The sequence below is a fragment of the Haliotis rubra genome, unplaced genomic scaffold (assembly GCF_003918875.1).
Source record: "Haliotis rubra isolate DU_JTF1 unplaced genomic scaffold, ASM391887v1 Scf51, whole genome shotgun sequence".
Classification (NCBI taxonomy): Eukaryota; Metazoa; Mollusca; class Gastropoda; order Lepetellida; family Haliotidae; genus Haliotis; species Haliotis rubra.
In genome coordinates, this window is record NW_025767202.1 from 1,960,943 (window position 1) to 1,978,174 (window position 17,232).

Below are 17,232 nucleotides of genomic sequence, written 5' to 3' on the forward strand. Positions count from 1 at the left end.
GTGGTGCTGGTGGTGTTTGGCTTTCATAAATGTCGGGATTACGGATTACTGCAGACAAACCTACAAACATTACCAGGGGAAATTTAAAACTCGTAATTTTAAACCTACCAGAGAGTGAGTTGTTGATAACGCGGCGTTTAACAGTATTACAGTTATAAGACGGCGTGTATGTTTAATCTGGGAGGAACGCCCGGAGTGACACTAGTTCACTGGTATAATGCTTGTAAGCCTAGAAACATTAGCGAACAGGGATTCGAACCAACGAGCATGTGTCTCTGTCGAACCCAAGGGACGCAATTCTGCACAGCGAAAAGTGACACCTTCAACGAAAGGATTTTCTTAATTTCGAGACTGAACCATCGTCTAATGGATAGAAAATCTGCGGAAGGTGGGTTGTTGTAGAGCCGATATTGTCATGCTTGATTTTACCTGCCTGACCCCCGTGAAGATCAGGGAGGGAATTGGTCTTCAGTAACTCATACTTGTCATAAGAGGCGACTAACGTGATTGGGGTGGTCAGGCTCGTTGGCTTGGTGGACACATGTCACCGTATGCCAGTGCTGCTGATCACTGGATTGTCTGGTCCAGACTCGATTATTTACAGACCGCCGTCATATAGCTGGACTATTGCGGCGTTTAACAACATTCAAACCAAACCTGCCTGGCTCTCGACATAAGATATAAAACAAAGACTGGTTTGTCCGGAATAAGTATACTGTGTCTGAGTGGGGGTTGGGGGGGTCCAGTATAAATTTCTGCATGTCTCAAAAGAGCTAGCACTATAAAACTAGCGTTAATGTACGAAAGCACGCACGCACGAACGTCCTACTGGTAATCCAGGTGAATTCCATCTGCACTGGGAAACCAATCCGTTCACGGCTTATGCTATAAAAGAGTTTCACGTTACAATAATCATACATCATGATACCAGCTTGTAGCTAACACGCATGAGGTGATAAATGATATTCTCAAGTATAAGTTTTGAGTGCGTTGTCATCATATTTTCACCTTCAGCGCGGTATCTACACCTGTTACAATAGTGTAATTTATGAATGAGACTAGTTAGCTGTATATTCCAGTCACACACCCGTTAGTTTCAAGACGGACTCTGTGTCACGTCAGACTAAAACCACTTCACAGGACAACACAGGATTCGTCATCATTCGCTCCTTTCCGTAACTCGCATTCGGCATATATCGGACTGACACGAGTCCGTCACGATAAGCCCTCATTCGTAACTACTCGTGTCATTCCGGCAAGCCTTCTTGTAGGTCACGGAAAGAGGCGAGTAGTTACGAATGAACATGGCTCTCACATTCAAGTACTTCGCATTCGGCAGCAACCTTCTGAAAGAACGCCTACTTTTGGGAAATCCGACAGCACAGTACTTTGATGTGGCACGATTAGATGTAAGTATTGCTTGAAATGAAACAGCGTTACACATTACATTCACAGTTACCTAGTTCTGATCAAACTGGGGCGTACTAAATCAATACATCTTGTGTCAACAAGTGGCGTGGTGTTTCGCAATCTGTCGTATTACCTCTGGTAAACGTGCGGAAGTTTACAATCAGCTCCGGGCTCGGTGGTACACATTTCTACAGCACATTTTTCTGTGTCACGTGAATGGTTTTTTTGATTCAGGGAAATGCCCCTGCTCTTGAACCCTATTTTTTCAAAAATTATACCCACCTATCCTGGAACCCGAATACAAGTCAATTTTTACGCGGAGTGTCAGTGAATGCCAATTTTAATCCCTCAGTCCTGAAAAATCCTAACACAAATCTCAAATGTAATGTGAAACCACCTTTGAAAAATATAATATATAAAGAGAATATTTACGTTAATGCGTCTTTATCTTAATGTTGAATCTGCGTACAAAACACGTTTTTCATCTGCGTCTGGCGTATTGTACATATGATATCCGAAACTCCCCCTTCCGTCTAGACACACCTCTGGATCCGGCGTCCTAAATGGCGCTATGCAGCTTCACATAAATTCACTGGTTTGACTTTTGTGGAAAATTCTCTGTCTTGTTTATTCGCCTGTCAGCACATAAACACTTCCGTTAATTACGCATACGCTTTAGAATCCAGTTGCAAATTGTATTTGTCACTAAACCAGATGTAATGTAAATGAAATGTAGCAACATAAATCCGAAGTGAAAACGAACGCTGTACTCGCAAAATTGTGCCAGTTTCTATTTTAGAATTAAAAAGGAATATTGAGAATTGGCAGTACGTGTGTAGCACTTTCTAGTATTGTGTGGAGATCCATTCGTCTATTCGTTACATAAATTGACTCAAATGTATGAAGATATGCATAGAAAACACACCAGGTGCCTAACTCTGAAGGCGTGGGTTTGGGTTCTGTATGGAACTCAACCCCCAAAGGACTAGAATTTGTACTTTACTGAGTGAGTGTAATCCCAAAAATAACATGTGGCATTTGACCACTTTCTAAATGACATTGTTGGACATATGTAACATATGTTACATTTGGGACTACACTTACTCAGTAAAGCCCTGTGATCAGGACGACCACTTGTCAAACTATTGTATGGAAGCCGCGGTGGGCTTTGTGAGCCTTAAGTCCTCTCTTCGGTTGTTCAAACGTTCTTGAAATGATTCCGCATGGATCCAGAGAGGTGGGCGCCGTGGTGTGTGTTTACGTGTATTTCTCAAAAAAGCTCACGGTGACATTCATCTTTATCAGACTCTAAAAGAAATAGAAGGTAAAACGCAGGGATGCACTTTTCTAGTGCCATTAATAACAACACAATATAAAAATCAAGCAAGCAGAAAGAAGTGAACACAAGTGCGACCAAAAGCTGCATGAAGTACACCTCAATACATATATTAGCTTAGCCCCTCAAGCAGAACAACAGTGATACGCTTTGAAATAATTACCATCATCAGAAAACAGACAATACTGCCGGTAGACGAAAAGTCTGACGGGGATAAATAAGGATACTACGTAACACCAGTAATGTGAGAAGAAACGACATGTAATACTAACTTTACAAGAGTAAGTGAGTGAGTATGGTTTTACGCTGCTTTTGCAATATTCCAGCAATATCATGGCGTGGGACAACGGAAATGTGCTTCACACATTTTATCAATGTGGGGAATCGAACCCGCGTCTTCGGCGTGACGAGCGAACGCTTTAACCATCAGCCAAATTTGACCTGGGCCCCGTTCCTCAAAGCGATCGTAGCGCTAAGACGATCGTAACTCCCATACTTTAACATAGACTTACGACAGTCGTAGAGCTAAGGTGATCGTAACTCCCATACTTGAACATAGACTTACGACAGTCGTAGCGCTAAGACGATCGTAACTCCCATACTTTAACATAGACTTACGACAGTCGTAGCGCTCCGATCGCTTCCTTTCTTTACAAATTATACGATAACGTCGCTAATATATTTAGTGTGGTATGACATAAATACAGAAAGAGCATGAACTATGCTATAAGAATGCACATTAAGATATGATAAGAAATATTTGTACCATCAACATTGGAAGTTGAGACAAAAACTTTATTTAAGCAGCTGAAATAGACAATACCTTAACCCAGCTTCGTGTTATAGATTATCAGGTCTCACTGATTCACATAGCGTTGCAAAAAGGCCTCACATTGTTCCTCTCTGTCGGATCCCTACATCAAAGGGTAATTTCAATCCATGTAAACTATCTACCCATTAAAACAACATTTATCCCCACATTTCCTAGCGAATACTCGAGGAAATACGGTACACACGGTATTTCTGTTCAGCTGCTTACAGCTTCATTCCTGACACAGATTATGCGTCTTTGTTACGTACTTCTTTCACACAATGAATTACACTGTGGATATGTTTTACTACTGTTATTAGTATCATATCATACGTAGATAGTCACGCAATTTATGAACGTTTGCTATACTTCTCTTCGTTTGATCATTATTTCAGAATCTACAAAAGAATTTGTCAAATTTGCGTGGTTTCATATGCAGTACTTCTCACAAGATGAGATGTAAATGCATCTGCAAAATGTACGTATTTCCAACATACGCACAACTTCCACGTATCACATCATATCATTTTCGCGTCAGAGATAACTCTGGGTAGGCCTTATTCAGACTACCTGTCCACAAAGAGTTCGTAGCGTTACGACCAATCGTAATTCAATAGTTTAAATTATTCTTACGAATGTTTATAGCGCGTGTCCGATTTGTGAATCGGAATCTTAAACAAAAATCATCGTTTGTTTGCGGTAATTTCTTATAGATCTTCTAAAGTTGAGAGAACTGTCAACACTTTTGTCATGATATATTCATGATATTCTTCGACAAAAAAACAACAACATAAAACGGACAAAGGAACACCCCTGTTTGATGGTGTCATGAAACAACAAGATATGGCCGTTCAATGACGATGCATCGTCTGGGCCCAAGGTTTGCAGTGTTTCGTGGACTTCAACCTTTTTATAACGTTTGTAACCCCAATTTAAGAGTGTATACTTATTTATTACTGGAAGATAATGTACTTGGAACATACAGATAATGTTGCCGAATATCTGGTTCCTGACTTGCATGTCCTCAATCAGTTCCACCGCACCAATAAATACTAATAGAGCCATTTTAGTCCTGAAAAGCGTGCATATACTACGATTATGAACAGAATATCACAGTCCTGTCCATGACACGCTCATGGTGTCAAAGTAGTTTTCCTTTAATGATGGTTTCCGTGCGTCTGTAGTATTTTTATGTCGTTCGATATCGGTAATCCTATTTTTCGAGCTGGCACTACACTTGTACAGCGTAAAAGTTTGTTATTCTGTCCTGCAAAAGCATTGAGAATGATCTGCAGAGAAGCTGCAAATATTCAGTAGTTTGTAATTAAAATTTCATGTTCATAAGTTGTCCTTGGTACACACAAAAGGATTCCTACACTTTGTCATACTCACTATCTGATAGGTCGACATACGCACAATCTGTGTGGTCAACATACGCACAATCTGTGTGGTCAACATACGCACAATCTGTGTGGTATACTCAGTATCTGTGAGGTCAACATACGCACAATCTGTGTGGCATACTCACTATCTGTGCGGTCAACATACGCACAATCTGTGTGGTATACTCACTATCTGTGCGGTCAACATACGCACAATCTGTGTTGTATACTCACTATCTGCGCGGTCAACATACGCACAATCTGTGTGGTATACTCACTATCTGCTCGGTCAACATATCCAAAATCTGTGCGGTCAACATACCCACTATCTATGCAGTCAATATGCTATCTGCGCAGTCAACATACCCACTATCTGTGCGGTCAACATACTCACCATCTGTGCGGTCAACATACTCACTATCTGTGCAGTCAATATGCAATCTGCGCGGTCAACATACCCACCATCTGTGCGGTCAGCATACCCACTATCTGTGTGGTCAACATACACACTATCTGTGCGGTCAACATGCCCACTATCTGTGCGGTCAACATACTCACTATCTGTGCGGTCAACATACCAACTATCTGTGTGGTCAACATACTCACTATCTATGCGGTCAACATACCCACTATCTGTGCGGTCAACATACCCACTATCTGTGCAGTCAACATACTCACTACTGTCTGTGCAGTCAACATACTCACTATCTGTGCGGTCAACATACTATCTGTGCAGTCAATATGCAATCTGCGCGGTCAACATACCCACTATCTGTGCGGTCAGCATACCCACTATCTGTGTGGTCAACATACACACTATCTGTGCGGTCAACATACCCACTATCTGTGTGGTCAACATACTCACTATCTGTGTGGTCAACATACCAACTATCTGTGCGGTCAACATACTCACTATCTGTGCGGTCAACATACCCACTATCTGTGCGGTCAACATACCCCTATCTGTGCGGTCAACATACCCACTATCTGTGTGGTCAACATACTCACTATCTATGCAGTCAACATTCTCACTATCCATGCGGTCAACATACTCACTATCTATGCGGTCAACACACTCACTATCTGTGTGGTCAACATACTCACTATCTATGCGGTCAACATACCCACTATCTGTGCGGTCAACATACCCACTATCTGTGCAGTCAATATGCAATCTGCGCGGTCAACATACCCACTATCTGTGCGGTCAGCATACCCACTATCTGTGCGGTCAACATACTCACTCATCTGTGTGGTCAACATACCTCACTATCTGTGCGCGGTCAACATACCCACTATCTGTGTGGTCAACATACTCACTATCTGTGTCAACATACCACTCATCTGTCATCAACATACCATCTCTGTGCGGTCAACATACCGGTCAACATACCCACTATCTGCAATACATGGTCAACATACCCACTATCTGTGCGGTCAACATACCTCACTGTGCATCTGTGCGGTCAACATACTATACTATCTGTGCGGTCAACATACTACACTATCTGTGCAGTCAACATATATACTATCAGGGTCAACATTGGTCAACATACTACTATCTGTGCGGTCAACATACTCACTCATCTGTGTGGTCAACATACCTACTATCTGTGTACATGTCCACTCAACATACATACCATCTGTGTATTCAACATATGTACTGTGCGTCAACATACATACTATCTGTGTAGTCAACATCAACATATATAACATATCTGTGTGGTCAACATATATACTATCTGTGTAGTCAACATATATACTATCTGTGTAGTCAACATATATACTATCTGTGTAGTCAACATATATACTATCTGTGTAGTCAACATATATACTATCTGTGTGGTCAACATATATACTATCTGTGTAGTCAACATATATACTATCTGTGTAGTCAACATATATACTATCTGTGTAGTCAACATATACTATCTGTGTGTCAACATATATATCTGTGTGGTCAACTGTGTGTGGTCAACATATATACTATCTGTGTAGTCAACATATATACTATCTGTGTAGTCAACATATACTATCTGTGTAGTCAACATATATACTATCTGTGTGGTCAACATATATACTATCTGTGTAGTCAACATATATACTATCTGTGTAGTCAACATATATACTATCTCTGTGTGGTCAACATATATACTATCTGTGTAGTCAACATATACCTATCTGTGTAGGTCAACATATATATCTGTGTGGTCAACATATATACTATCTGTGTCAACATATATACTATCTGTGTCAACATACACTATCAACATATATACTATCTGTGTAGTCAACATATATACTATCTGTGTAGTCAACATATATACTATCATCAACATATATACATCTGTGTAGTCAACATATATACTATCTGTGTAGTCAACATGTATACTATCTGTCAACATATATACTATCTGTGTATCTGTGTCAACATATATACTATCTGTACTATCTGAGTCAACAACATATACTATCTAATTGGTCAACATATATACTATCTGTGTAGTCAACATATATACTATCTGTGTAGTCAACATATATACTATCTGTGTAGTCAACATATATACTATCTGTGTGGTCAACATATATACTATCTGTGTAGTCAACATATATACTATCTGTGTAGTCAACATATATACTATCTGGTGTGTAGTCAACATATACATACTATCTGTGTAGTCATCTGTGTATACCATCTGTGTAGTCAACATATATATACTCATCTGTGTAGTGTAGTCAACATATATATCTGTGTAGTCAACATCTATCTGTGCGGTCAACATATATACTATCTGTGTAGTCAACATATATACTATCTGTGTAGTCAACATATATACTATCTGTGTAGTCAACATATATACTATCTGTGTGGTCAACATATATACTATCTGTGTAGTCAACATATATACTATCTGTGTAGTCAACATATATATATGTAGTCTATATACTATCTGTGTGGTCAACATATATACTATCTGTGTAGTCAACATATATACTATCTGTGTAGTCAACATATATACTATCTGTGTAGTCAACATATATACTATCTGTGTAGTCAACATATATACTATCTGTGTAGTCAACATATATACTATCTGTGTAGTCAACATATACTATCTGTGTAGTCAACATATATACTATCTGTAATCTGTCTGTGTAGTCATATATCTGTGTAGTCAACATATATACTATCTGTGTAGTCAACATATATACTATCTGTGTAGTCAACATATATACAATCTGTGTAGTCAACATATATACTATCTGTGTAGTCAACATATATACTATCTGTGTAGTCAACATATATATATATATATACCATTCGTGTAGGTCACCGATATCTGTGTGGTCAACATATATACTATCTGTGTGGTCAACATATATACTATCTGTGTGGTCAACATATATACTATCTGTGTAGTCAACATATATATGAACGGTATAACATTTACAAGTCTGGAAAGGAGAAATTGAATCCTAAAGAATGTGCACCCATGGACAGTAAGAAGGTGAAAGGTGCGTTTCATCCCCATACTGTGTTCATGTGGCGGCATACAAACAATGCCTTTATATGTCAAGCCTTGGCCTGCATACTGATGTACAGGTTAGTAGGTGTAATGGTAATTCGTCGATCATACGACATGACATGTTTCACATATTGTCTATTAACCTGTTTCCACGGGTAAGATAAATACTTGTCGTTTTTTATTTAGATCCACGTTTTGCTTTCGCGAATGTGTGACGAATTATTCTAAGAAATCACGCCAGTAATGAGAGTGTGCATTGCTCCAGGAGTTATATATTTGCCCAAAACTGCTCATAGGAACACTCTGACATAAACATGGAAGACACACATACACCCTGACATGTACAGCCTTTCATAAAATGACATTCACACATCAGTCACATCCCATCAGTAACACAAGCACACATACAGATACATACACACGATGTAATTATGCAAATAGACTTAATACAGTTATACAAATGGAAATACATGTATATGGAGTAGTACGCCTCGGTGTATATAGTTCGTGTAAATGAGAACTACTAGTATAATACAACTATTACATATTACATAGCCATGAAATAAACACTATTCTCCTTTTACACATGTTTCGTACTTTCTGTGACGTTACATGGGAAGCGTTCAGTTTTTGTTATATTTTAATATAGTTGATGGTGAGGTCTGATACGGCTGATTCTTTGATCTTTGATTCTGATGTTTATGGGACTTGACGTTCCGTCTACATGGGCCTCGCCATAGTAACTGCTGATTTTGTAGACAATACCTTTGGGTTCTTGTTGTTTGGAGGTGTTGCCGACATTGGTAGGGTTTTCAGTGGTGTAGAGCTGGTGAAGAAGGTTGCTTGTTGCTTGTTGCTTCAGGAGACGGCTGATGTGGTGGGAGGTCTTCCCTATGAAGGGGATAGAGATGGGTGCGGGTTCGAGTTTGTTGGTGGCCGGTTTACTTGCTGGGAGAAGGGTGCTGATGATTTTGTCGACTTGCTTGGATGTGTAGTAGTTGAACTGGGTGAGAACATGGCAAATGTGTCGGATTTCTATGGTAGGGTTGGTGGAGACTGATGGCTCGTCAGAGACTAAGGGCTTGTATAAGAAAAGCAACAACGAGGAATATACTGAGATTCTTGAGAGGCATTTAGAAGTTGGTGAATATATAAGACGAGTATATGGATGGCAACTTCTTGTTTATTGTATATCACAACGTTTCTGGGCTACTTCTTGTCCCTTCTTCATGTGATTTTGAAAAAGGGGCAAAGTAGCCCAAAACGTTGTGATATATAATCATGCCAATAATGGTTGTCACCCCTTCATTTTTTTAATTGGAGGGGAGGGGAGGAGGGTGACAACCATTATTGGCATGAGTATACAATAAACAAGAAGTTGCCATCCATATACTCGTATTATATGAGGAATATACTCCTCAATTGTCCTCATTCTATCCACACTGAGGCGTCAAATGTACAAATATATTTAGTCTCAACCAGACAATACCTGTCACCTTTTTGGTTTAGACACAACCCTATATTTGTAGATGATATGTAGACTAGCGATGACGTTGTTCCTCTTGTCGATTGTTGTATTGAGCTACTTCCTGATACCAACTTCTTTCTAAACAAGTACGAAGTCTTTTATAAGGAAGGTCCGTACGTATCGTTAATACTGTTTAATTTTAATATTATTCTAATTTCAATAAATGATTTATCAACTTAAACAATTTTTTAATCGTTTATCAAAATCAAAATTGATATAAGAATTAATGTTATGATATTAATACAATTAAAATGTTTCGTTTCAAATATGTTGAAATTTGTTGCACTGTCTTTTTTCACAATTTGTCTTTTAGATCTCAGTGATCACTGCGCTCTGAAGTGAAAATGTGTACACTGACGTAACTGGTCTTGTTTCTGCCGAGTAAACTGCTGTTGTTTCTGTCAGGATAACAGCTTGTGCGTAATTGACCAGCTGGTCGAGTCTGGTAACCCGATCCAAATATTAGTTATTATTATCCCTTGAATATTATCCCTTTCTAAATATACATACACTGCTCATGCCTCCTTGCTATTTGGTCTCCATTACGATCATAACGTATGTATAAACGCATAATATACAAGTAACATGTAACTTGTAATTTGACTTCACTTCATTGAATCTGTGGTCTGGTATAAATGTGGTGAAATCATGTTCGCAGTGCATGCGTGTAACTGGCGCTTGAAGGGAGACAACTCTTGTATGTACGTCACATTCTCAGTCGGGAGTTGTACGTGAAACATGGCTAGAACTGTCCTCTACTTTGCGTACGGCAGCAACCTTCTCGCGCAGAGGCTCTTGTTGAAGAACCCCACGGCGCAGTTTCTACATACAGCCAGGCTGGATGTGAGTAGTAGATTCAAACCGTTCACAGAGTGTAAAACTGCACAAGAGGTCCTCAATCGCCGGTCACAAAATCATTGCTTTTTGTGTTAATATATTCGCGTTTCTTTGTATGCATGTACCACACGCACCGCGGGGTGTGGCCGTAACGACCGAATTATTACCTGACAAAGAGCTGTAGATTGTATAGATCATGATTCTTTACCACGTGTTTTGGTTAACTCTTTGGTGATGCCATCATTCTACACGAGGCTTTTATTCTGTCCTTCTTTCTCGTGCTGCTATGATTTGTCTCGGAGCTGATGTTGGGCTTTGGGTTCTGTTTCATGCTGCGAACATTTTTACTCGGACTTCACGTTGGGATTTTTGTCCGTTTTCTACGTTTTTAAGCTCACTTACAGCTGTTAATTTCTCGAACACCGAACTTCTGCTTCTAAATATCATAAATAGTTTAGTTACATCAACATCAAATGTTTTATGTTTACACCATTTATTAAAAACAGAATTTATAGTGGAAACGTTTGGTAAAAATGCTAGGATATTCATGCAAAGGTAAAATATTTCAGTTCTGTCGGATGATAGCTTGTACGTAATTAATCGGTTGTGAAGTCAGTTGCCACTACCCAATCCAGATATTAGTATTTCAGTATAGATTCTCTTTCTAAATATAAATCGACTGGACATCCGACTCCCATCTTCTACTACAATAATTTGTGTCGAAGTTGGGCGTTTATCTCATCTCGCGTGCTACATTCTATATCACATGTTATATAGCCATTAAAAAGTGATTGTTGTTTCACAACCTGTTTACTTTAGCAATACATATCATGGCTGTCTGAAAATACATGACAGATAGCATGATCACTTACCCACGCCAATATGTCATTCCTGTAAATATGCGCGACAAAACTCTTTCGATTAAAATAATAACATAAAACCTTCAGTATACGATTTAGACTACACCGTGATTGATACAAGTAACGAAAAGCATTACCATGATCATACAATCTTGGCTAACAATCAAGTCAAAACATTGATTAAACAACAGTCTGGCTTCCTGCTGACTGGGTTCCGTCCTATTGCGCAACTTAGTACAATAACCAGTCCAAAAAGTTTGAGACCAGTTCATTCAACTGGATACATAAATATTAATCAGTATTATTTGGGGGCGGTGGGGTAGCCTAGAGGTTAAAGCGTTGGCTCGTCACGCCGAAGACCCGTGTTCGAATCCCCACATGGGTACAATGTGTGAAGCCCATTTCTGGTGTCCCCCGCCGTGATGTTGCTGGAATATTGCTAAAAGCGGCGTAAAACCAAACTCAGTCAGTCAGTCAGTATTATTTGATACATCTAACCACTTGTATATTGCAACACTACGCTCCTTCTAATCCCTGCAAACACGTCGTGCAGCGTGCTCTGTCAAAACGAGGCTCTGCCGCTAAAAAAAGTTTGGCGGTCTGGCACGGACTTGATATTATATCAATCACATTGTGCGTTACAAAACTACACTGAATAAGAACACATAACAGGTGTAACCAGTGAGCCAGATGAATTGTGAATCATTTTACGACCTCATCAACCAGGCGCAGTCTGTTCTTAAGGTCATGCTGCCTACACCTCGCCATAAAATATAGAAATACGTTGTTATTAAAGTTTAGAATTAAAATTAACCTGTAAATACCATTTTCGTATGAAACAAGGAATTGGATTTCAGTGTAAACATAGTTGTTTGTGGTGTCTCTTTTCACTTTCACACGAGAGAATTCGGATCGGCTGAAAAGTAGGTCATTGTCTGAATAGGTTAATGAGACTCATGTTTCGGTTTGGAATGTAGGACTAAATAACATAAACATGTGATACTAAGTGTTCGCTGAAAGGTACCATCCAGCCCATCGACGACACCGGTCACAAACACACGCAAAGGCAAATAAAGTGTTCAGCTAAATAAACACTGGATCACGTGGTTCAGGTGAAAACAGATAACTACTTAGGGCATTATTTCGATCACTGAACTACAGGCGCCTCAAATGGATTCGTCCCAGTGCTGTCTGACTCGACCTGTCTGAAATCTACAAACAAAACACCATGGCAACATAGAAATAGTTATATTTGATATTCACTATTGATGTGATTTATGACGTTAATATTCACGACATTATTAAATGCATAAACATGGTGAGAGACTGACAGTGCATTTCTGGCGTTCTCTCTGCTCCAAACGTATTTCCAATAACTTGTACAATCAATTGATGTCACCTCCTAAACAGAAACAGACATGAATCTTATAATAGCCAGTCTTACGATGATGTATCTGCTTCCTTCCAAACCTTTCATTTGGTTGCCATCAAAACCATTCAAAATACTCGGGTATTGGTCTGTAACAGTGCAATGGTATTGGAGGTACAGCCTAGAGAACGTTGAGAGAGGCTTGTGCTTGTCCACTCATATAGTCTAACTAGACATTTCTATACTAAGTTGGGAGGCGGAGGAGTAGCCTAGTGGTTAAGGCGTTCGCTCGTCATGCCGAAGATCCGGGTTCGATTCCCGACATGGGTACAATGTGTGAGGCCCATTTCCCATGTCCCCCGCCGTGATATTGCTGGAATATTGCTAAACGCGGCGTAAAGTTATACTCACTCACTCATTATACTCAGTTGGATTAGTCGATTATGTTCTAGAAGATTCCGAATTACAACCGACTCCACAAGTATCAAACATAGTTCACACCACTGCTTACATCAGATACTAAAAAAATAGTACAATCCTGACAATTTACTACTCTTACAACACAAATGAATGAACCTTAACGGAATCTTAACAGAAACAATGAATGTAACTATAATACGATTACCACATTCTTTAACCATATATTGTCCTGCCATATATAGTGAGAGATAAATAAAATTTGTTGGTCATTAACTTTGTGTGACACTGTAGGACTACCGTCTGACGTTTGACTCGCCGCAAGACACCAAGACGATGCTGTGGGCGGGAGCGCCCGCCACCATCAGGAGATGCCCCGGTTCCAGTGTCTGGGGCGTTATATGGCAGCTTGATATGGCCGACAGCGACAATCTGGACAGGTGAGTACCAGCTGTCGACAGTCATTGAAATAACACTCTGCCTTGTAAAAAGTATGAATCATAACGGTTGTGATCTACCATCAGAAGTGAGATCAGCTTTGGAAAAAATACTACCCATCAAAAGTTTAGACTCACTTAAATCACTCACTATATGTTGTGTTTTTGTGTGTTTTTTTTTTGTGTGTGTGTGTGTGTGTGTCACAGCATTCAGTTATCTTACAAGTCTTTGAGGATACCTTGTATAATTGACTCGGTGTAAAAGGCGGCTGAGTATTTGGTGTTTGTGCTAAGTGATCTAGTTGATTGTGTGATCACACGATGTTCATAATGTCAATCATTGGATTTCTGAAACCACTTTAATAGAGGAGAAGGTTGACACGACTTTGTCTTGAGCATGTTATGACAATTGAAACTTCACTAATATGCACGTTTGCTTCAGACAGGAGAGAAGATACCAACGCAGGACGGTGACAGTAACGACACCCGACGGCACAACGCACACGTGTCGGACGTACGAACTCGACGGGGAATTTGATATTTCACATACCCCCTCCCCTCAGTACAAGGACGTGATTGTGAGGGGAGCGAAACAAAGTGGTTTACCCCAAGCTTATATCTCCCAGCTGGAGGCTATAGAGGACAATGGATTCCAAGGAGAGATTCAAGTCTACAACCAACTTATATGTCAACTGGAAAAAACAACAACAACAATGACACGGGTTCGTTCAGTGTTATAGCTTCTTTGTATAATGGCTGAAAGTTACTGAACGATGTATTGTGTGTCTACCTTCAGCGCTAAATCCGTCTGAATATTCTATTAGCGTTGCTCCGGGATCAGTATCCTGACATGACCATCCTGAATAGATGGGTGCGGTTTTTCCTCAATAGGCAGTTCATATTGGGGGTTGCTGTTGAGTTAAGGTAATCCCCAGACACAGACAAACAGATCAAGATGTAAACATTAGTTTGTTATCCTGAGTGCTTGTATTTGACGTTATGTTACAAAGACTGTAACAAAAGCTCACCCGGTGCCTACGCGATAGACTGTCTCACAATTCCTAAACCATATTAGGTTCTGTATCGTCTTAGAACTGACTGTAGTAATGCTATACATCACTAAATGAAGCAACACTAGATTTTCGACAGGTTCAGGATCTCAGATGGGCTCCGTTTAACATTAAAAGTGATTCCTTCTTTCTGTCAACATTATATGAACAGGTCTGTCAGCTATGATTACATTTTCTACGTTTATATTTTGAATTGTCTTTGCTCAGGGCAGGGATTTACAAATAAAGGATGTCATTTTTTCTGGTGTTCCGTATTTATTATTGGCACGTGTTAATGACAAGTGCCACCATAGGGACAGGATATATCATGGCAGTCAACATACACACATGCTCATGACATCGGAATCCTACTTCGTTTTTATTAGAGATGACGAGCGTTGTGTTTAGTTACTACGCTCGGATTAGTATCGGACTGGTTTTATAACACAGAAATAAGCACCTGGGTGAAGTTGCTGGGAAACATTGAGTCATTCCAATGTTTGCTGTCATGAGCACCGACCACGCCGCCGGGTACGGCGACACGCTGGCAACCAGTACCCAAGCCTGATCAACCGATCCGTCAGAAGGCTACTTAGGATCACTTCTAACATGGAATTCCCGCGGGGGTTCCAACACAAAGTCAAAGTGCCGGAAGTAGAAAGCCCAGCGACATGTAACCGATGCACATATCCTGCAGTACAGCCTGCAGTCTAACAAGACAAATAATGTCAGCTGGGTGATACAAATGATGCTTTCTGTGTGATTCAAATACCCTCAAAAAGATTACGGTAACAATATTTAAATGTATATTTGGCTACACTTAAACTCAAAGGCGTTGTTGTTGTTTTTCGTTTACCAGAAGTATTTATGTTGTTTTCTCAAATCAGAGAAGTGAACTTAGAAATTTCAATCCATGCCAGGACTAAAGCCGGCGCACCACAAGCATCGGTGGCAAGGCAATATCACCATAGCAACCAAGGGTGGTTACATCGGGGTCCTTCACCTCAGAACGAGAAAATCCACTTGAGCATAACACAAATTCCAGGATTATACGTCCGAACATAGTACAGGTCACGAGTTTCCGGATTTCGCGGGACGAACATTCTTCTATTGAGTTGGAGTCTTTACGGCAACGTTATCGGTTTCCGGGGTTCCCCTGACATCTGCGTAACGTTTGGCCTCCTGACACATTGCGTTGCCTTATCAACGTATCTGCATTTCTGCGACATTGTACCGGAAGTTGCGCACAAGACGTTGACAGATTCGACATCTCGAGAGGGCGAAGACCACAGGTCGTCGTTCGGTACAGGCGGAATATGTGTCGATCCCCTATACAGCTGTGTCATTTTGCCATGGCCCCATGTTCAGGACAGTTCAGAAGATGATCTATCAACTCCCTCCAACAAACAGGCACTCCACAGACGGTACGCGTGTAGGATCTCCATCTCCCGTGCTCACTGGAATTGCCTGTAACCTTAGAGTAAGAGTCTTCGTATATGCGAATGTACTCCGGAATACACCCTTGCTAAACCACACCGGACAACATTTGAAAATCAAACTAACTTTGGAAGCTATCATGATCACTCGTGTGTATACGGGAATTCATCCAGACCATGTAATATGTGATTGATCAAAACATTCAGAACTCCAATTCCCCAGTCTAGAATTCATTTAATAAACAAAAACAGACGCTATTTTCCACGCCAGCTGAACACAAATTGGAGTCCTGATGAATCGTTGAGCGTGTTTTGGTCTGCCCATGAAGCCATGCAGCTAGGTGGTTCATCGAATATATCCTGTAAGGCTAGTGTGCACTGTTTGTCGCTTCACTTACACTGATAATGACACAGGGAATGATCATTGTCGGCTGAAAATTAACACAGGGAGATGGGTGCGTTACTTACAGTACAACAGTGGATGACTAGAAACGGATGGTTCCCGTCCAAAGATCCAAATCTCATTATATATACTATTCAGATTATTATATCCAGTCCAGATATATCCTACAAATCTTATTCACTGGACATCAGATGAATTTATTTAATTGGTTTGAAAGTTATTTAGAAAACAAAGGTAAGGTATTCACTGTTAGAGTTCTAATGGACGGCCACTGATGCCTGGAATGCCACAGGGATCAGTACTGGCACCTTTACTATTCACTATGTATATGACATTATGGAAGGTATTGACAGTGACAAAACAATTCTATTTCAAAGATAACGACAAAAGATATTTCCGTAACATTTGAAATATCCACTAAAACCAAAAG

General features: G+C 40.1%; 1 protein-coding gene across 2 annotated transcripts; it reads left to right on the top strand.

Annotated features, from left to right (window-relative positions):
• Positions 1–1,161: 1,161 nt before the first annotated feature.
• Positions 1,162–15,224, top strand: LOC124292232 (gamma-glutamylcyclotransferase-like). Of its 2 annotated transcripts, XM_046729285.1 has the most exons (4): positions 1,162–1,237; positions 1,302–1,409; positions 13,772–13,917; positions 14,357–15,224. In XM_046729285.1, exons 2-4 carry the CDS (start codon positions 1,305–1,307, stop codon positions 14,652–14,654), a joined length of 549 nt encoding a protein of 182 aa, XP_046585241.1. In that variant the 5' UTR covers positions 1,162–1,237; positions 1,302–1,304; the 3' UTR covers positions 14,655–15,224. The 2 variants fall into 2 exon arrangements, with proteins under 2 accessions (XP_046585241.1, XP_046585242.1); XM_046729286.1 differs by lacking the exons at positions 1,162–1,237; positions 1,302–1,409 and adding an exon at positions 10,538–10,837.
• Positions 15,225–17,232: the final 2,008 nt, after the last annotated feature.

Bases quoted from the DNA above. Each gene is read 5' to 3' on its own strand.
- LOC124292232 (XM_046729285.1), top strand. From the start codon at position 1,305: ATGGCTCTCACATTCAAGTACTTCGCATTCGGCAGCAACCTTCTGAAA. The intron at 1,410-13,771 runs GTAAGTATTGCT...GTGACACTGTAG, and splicing joins TTGATGTGGCACGATTAGAT to GACTACCGTCTGACGTTTGA. The intron at 13,918-14,356 runs GTGAGTACCAGC...CGTTTGCTTCAG, and splicing joins GACAGCGACAATCTGGACAG to ACAGGAGAGAAGATACCAAC.